Raw genomic sequence first — 3,543 nt, 5'->3', positions numbered from 1 at the left:
TTTATGCACAGCTACAAACTGAGTCATAACTTGTTCCATCGCGTTCATCAGACTGAACACAGTAACTCAATGAAGATTTGGTACGTTTTAAATCACGTTTTAGCTGTGATTATCGACTCATACAGCGTGTGACAAACGGCAGATGTTGCTTCTATTGCTTTACTGAATTTTCTCTCTCTCAACATTTTTTGTTCGTGTGGCAGCTTACTTTCATTTGATTTTAGACACTTCTTGTCAATTATCATTGACGAATTATAGGGCCAAGAATGGCGTATGAAGGAGCTCTTCATTCGAAAGTCGTCTCGCCAGCCGATGACGGAGGCTTCCCGAGCAATATTCATGACACAATGCCCGAGGATCTCCGCGTCAAACATCGCGACAGCATGATCTGGTGTCCTGCCGACGATGTCATGGATGCGAAGGGCGACGAAAGGAGATCGAGGAGTGGCAGCGACGACGCGACTCCAAACGAAGAATCGTTCTGCGAGTCGATGACGACGATCTCGAGCCACGGAACGCATATCATGAACACCGATTCGAATCACACGCTGACGGCTGCAACTTCACAGAAACCGAAAGGCAAGCCGACATACCATCGACATCCCAAGCCACCGTTCTCGTACATTGCTCTGATTGCCATGGCGATCAGGGACTCGCCGTCGGGAAAGCTCACCCTTGCCGAGATCAATGAATACCTCATGAAAAAATTTCCTTTTTTCCGAGGCAGTTACACTGGATGGCGTAACTCTGTTCGTCACAACCTTTCCCTCAACGAATGTTTTCGCAAGATTCTTCGGGACCCTTCTCGACCATGGGGAAAGGACAACTACTGGACCATCAATGAGAGCAGCGAATACACGTTCGCAGACGGCGTCTTTCGACGTCGTCGAAAGCGACTGTCAAAGCGAATGAGTCAAAAAGCAGAGGAGAGACGAGAGCGAGAGTTATCGCGGAGAGCCAGACAGAAGATATCGAAGTTTTCCGGTCCCTTCAGCATAGACAGCATTCTCGGCGAGGAGGAGGAGGGGAAGGACGACGATAACGACGGCGACGTCGACATCGCATCACCTGAAAGTGACTGCAAAGACAATAAGGATTCGGTGAGTGTTTCGAATCCATCGTCATTACGCGCAGTGGTAGATCAGCGTATTCGCGACTCGGCAGCAGCAGCAGCCGCCGCCGCCGCCGCGGTAGGATCACCACCTCTCATGAATAGGGTCATTTCCGCAGGGTTTCCCCGGAATATGTTACCCATGTGGAGCTCCCTTTACCCAACTGCCCGCCTACCCTCGCGGTCGCCGTTTTCTGGATTCGGCTGCTGCCCGGTACCACTGGCTCGCTACCCGGCGCTCGAGGCCCTTCAGCAACACGCGCGACTTCAGTTTCAACACGGTTCCGCACTTCCGTTCCCCGTAGCAGTTCCAGCGGGTCCAGTGCGCCCGATACTCTCCCGTCCAGGTCAACTCATCTATCCTCTATGCCAGCCTACCTACAGGTCCGAGAACAGCAAAACCGGTAAATTTTGTGTGGACCATATGGTATCATGATGGCACTATTCAACAATGCAAAAGTTAACCAACTTTTATCAATCACGGTCGTTTTGAATGAAACGTGACGTTGTCTTCATTATCACATTATCCTTTATTGGCATTGACATCGTGGTTTGTTAACGTCAATCAATGAAGAAAGGAAACGTTCACAGATGATTCTATTGTGACCGAGGGTGTTCTCCAAAGCGAATTCATGGCATGTATCGTCATTGTATGGCTCGCGAAAGAGATGAAAGGGCCTGGAAGGAAACGGTTACAGATGTTAAACTAACCCACCCACACACGACACGTTACCCACAGGTCGTCGTCAGAGGAAGCCTTTTGGAATGTGTGAGGATAAAGCTTGTTCTCGATCAATGGATGCCGTGGGATAAACGATCTCGCTGCAAGAGGCCAAACGACGCCCACTCATAACGCCTGCCTCGAAGGCATCCATTCAGCTCAGTTTTCCCACCTTCCTCCATTCACAGATGTTTCTCACAATCCTGAATCTGAATCGTCATTGTGCTCACTGATTATAGCTCTTCCAGATAAGTTTTTAGAAAAAAAATCACACTAGTCGTAATTGTTTCATTTTTTTCGAGCCTGAATTATTTGAAAGCAATCCGACATTTACTCATACCCCTATAGTCATTTTGGCATCAAAGTGAATGTCAATGCCTTTGTAGAATACGTCACCTCTTTCAATGGAATGTGATTCCATGTGTGATTCTTAATGTCGTCCTTATTGCTCCCATTATCAGTCAGTGATAAGAGGTAGATATTATTTCAAAAGAAATTGAGTTTTCACCGATCTACACAGGTAATCATTATGCTTAAGATGTTAGCTTTAATTATCGAGATATTGATAGATTACCATGTTGATTTCTTCTTGGATTTTCACAGCCCTATACAGATTATCGTTAGCTCGAGCAGCATTTCATATTATAAGGTGATGAATTAAACATGAGTGATAGAACAGTTGTATTACATTTGTGCTAGAAGACGTGAGGTAAATATATCGGAAGGTGTTTAACTCTGGGCTCCCACATATCATTTTTGGCAACTTTTCACCTTTTATATCTATTCCCGCAAATCGGTGTGTCTATCTGACGAAGATTCTATTTGGCTAAATAAGCCTCCTGTCTTCAAAGACAATACCACTATTGGCAATGGTGTTGAAGGCTATGATATTTGATGAGCATGCATTAGATTAATGGTGAGGGGTATCGATGATGATTTTTGTGAATGCAGAATAATGAGGAATGCGTCATTTGAAACGTGCTTGTTTATCAATTTCTCTAACAAACATCGCTAAGTACATGGTCGCGCCTAGAACATTTAATAATCAAATGAATTTGGCGCCTTATAAGTTCCATATATCTTTATCACTATTATCATATTGTTATTATCATTATTATTATCATTTCATGAAAGTACTGCTTGCATTAGAACTGCCAATACTAGAGTGACTGGTATAGATTGCTAATAACGTAATACAACACAGCATCGTTACAATAATGATGATATTACCAGTACTGGTAATTTTCATCATCAATCTGGATTATGTTGGTATAAAGTCCTTCACGTTCTTCATGTTATTAAGGGTGAGATTTTGTTTTAAACTGACTGATGTATGCATTGTGCATGGATGCATAATTAATATATTTATTAACTCTGACGATGCACCATCAAAGCGCCATTTACACTCGTCCTGAAAGGGGAGAAGTTCTTGTTGGCTATTAAGAGTATAAATCACATTTTGTCCATTTCAAATACCTGAAAGAAAAACCCTCATAAGCCCTTTGATGATAAGATCACGGTTAGAAGATATCGCGTATCGATTATTCAGGAGAGAGCTATGCGGTTCATTATACGATTTTATTGTGCTCATGGTCTGATAATGAATGCTTCGACCTATTGGCGTGCGGAAGTCCAGCTGCACATCTCTTGATGAACGCCACAGTTGAAGATTGAGTTCTTCGATGTTTTACAAAGTAAAGTTGCAAATTTT

The 3,543-nt window shown here is 43.7% G+C and overlaps 1 protein-coding gene across 1 annotated transcript; it reads left to right on the top strand.

The window, feature by feature from the left end:
* The first annotated feature begins 266 nt into the window (after positions 1 to 266).
* On the top strand, positions 267 to 1,547 carry LOC139736036 (uncharacterized). Its single transcript, XM_071646784.1, has one exon. It carries the CDS (start codon positions 267 to 269, stop codon positions 1,545 to 1,547), a length of 1,281 nt encoding a protein of 426 aa, XP_071502885.1.
* Positions 1,548 to 3,543: the final 1,996 nt, after the last annotated feature.

The sequence above is a fragment of the Diadema antillarum genome, unplaced genomic scaffold (assembly GCF_040938485.1).
Source record: "Diadema antillarum isolate AM-2024a unplaced genomic scaffold, OU_Dant_1.0 scf00000028, whole genome shotgun sequence".
NCBI lineage: Eukaryota > Metazoa > Echinodermata > Echinoidea > Diadematoida > Diadematidae > Diadema > Diadema antillarum.
This window is presented reverse-complemented; position numbering and strand designations above follow the sequence as displayed.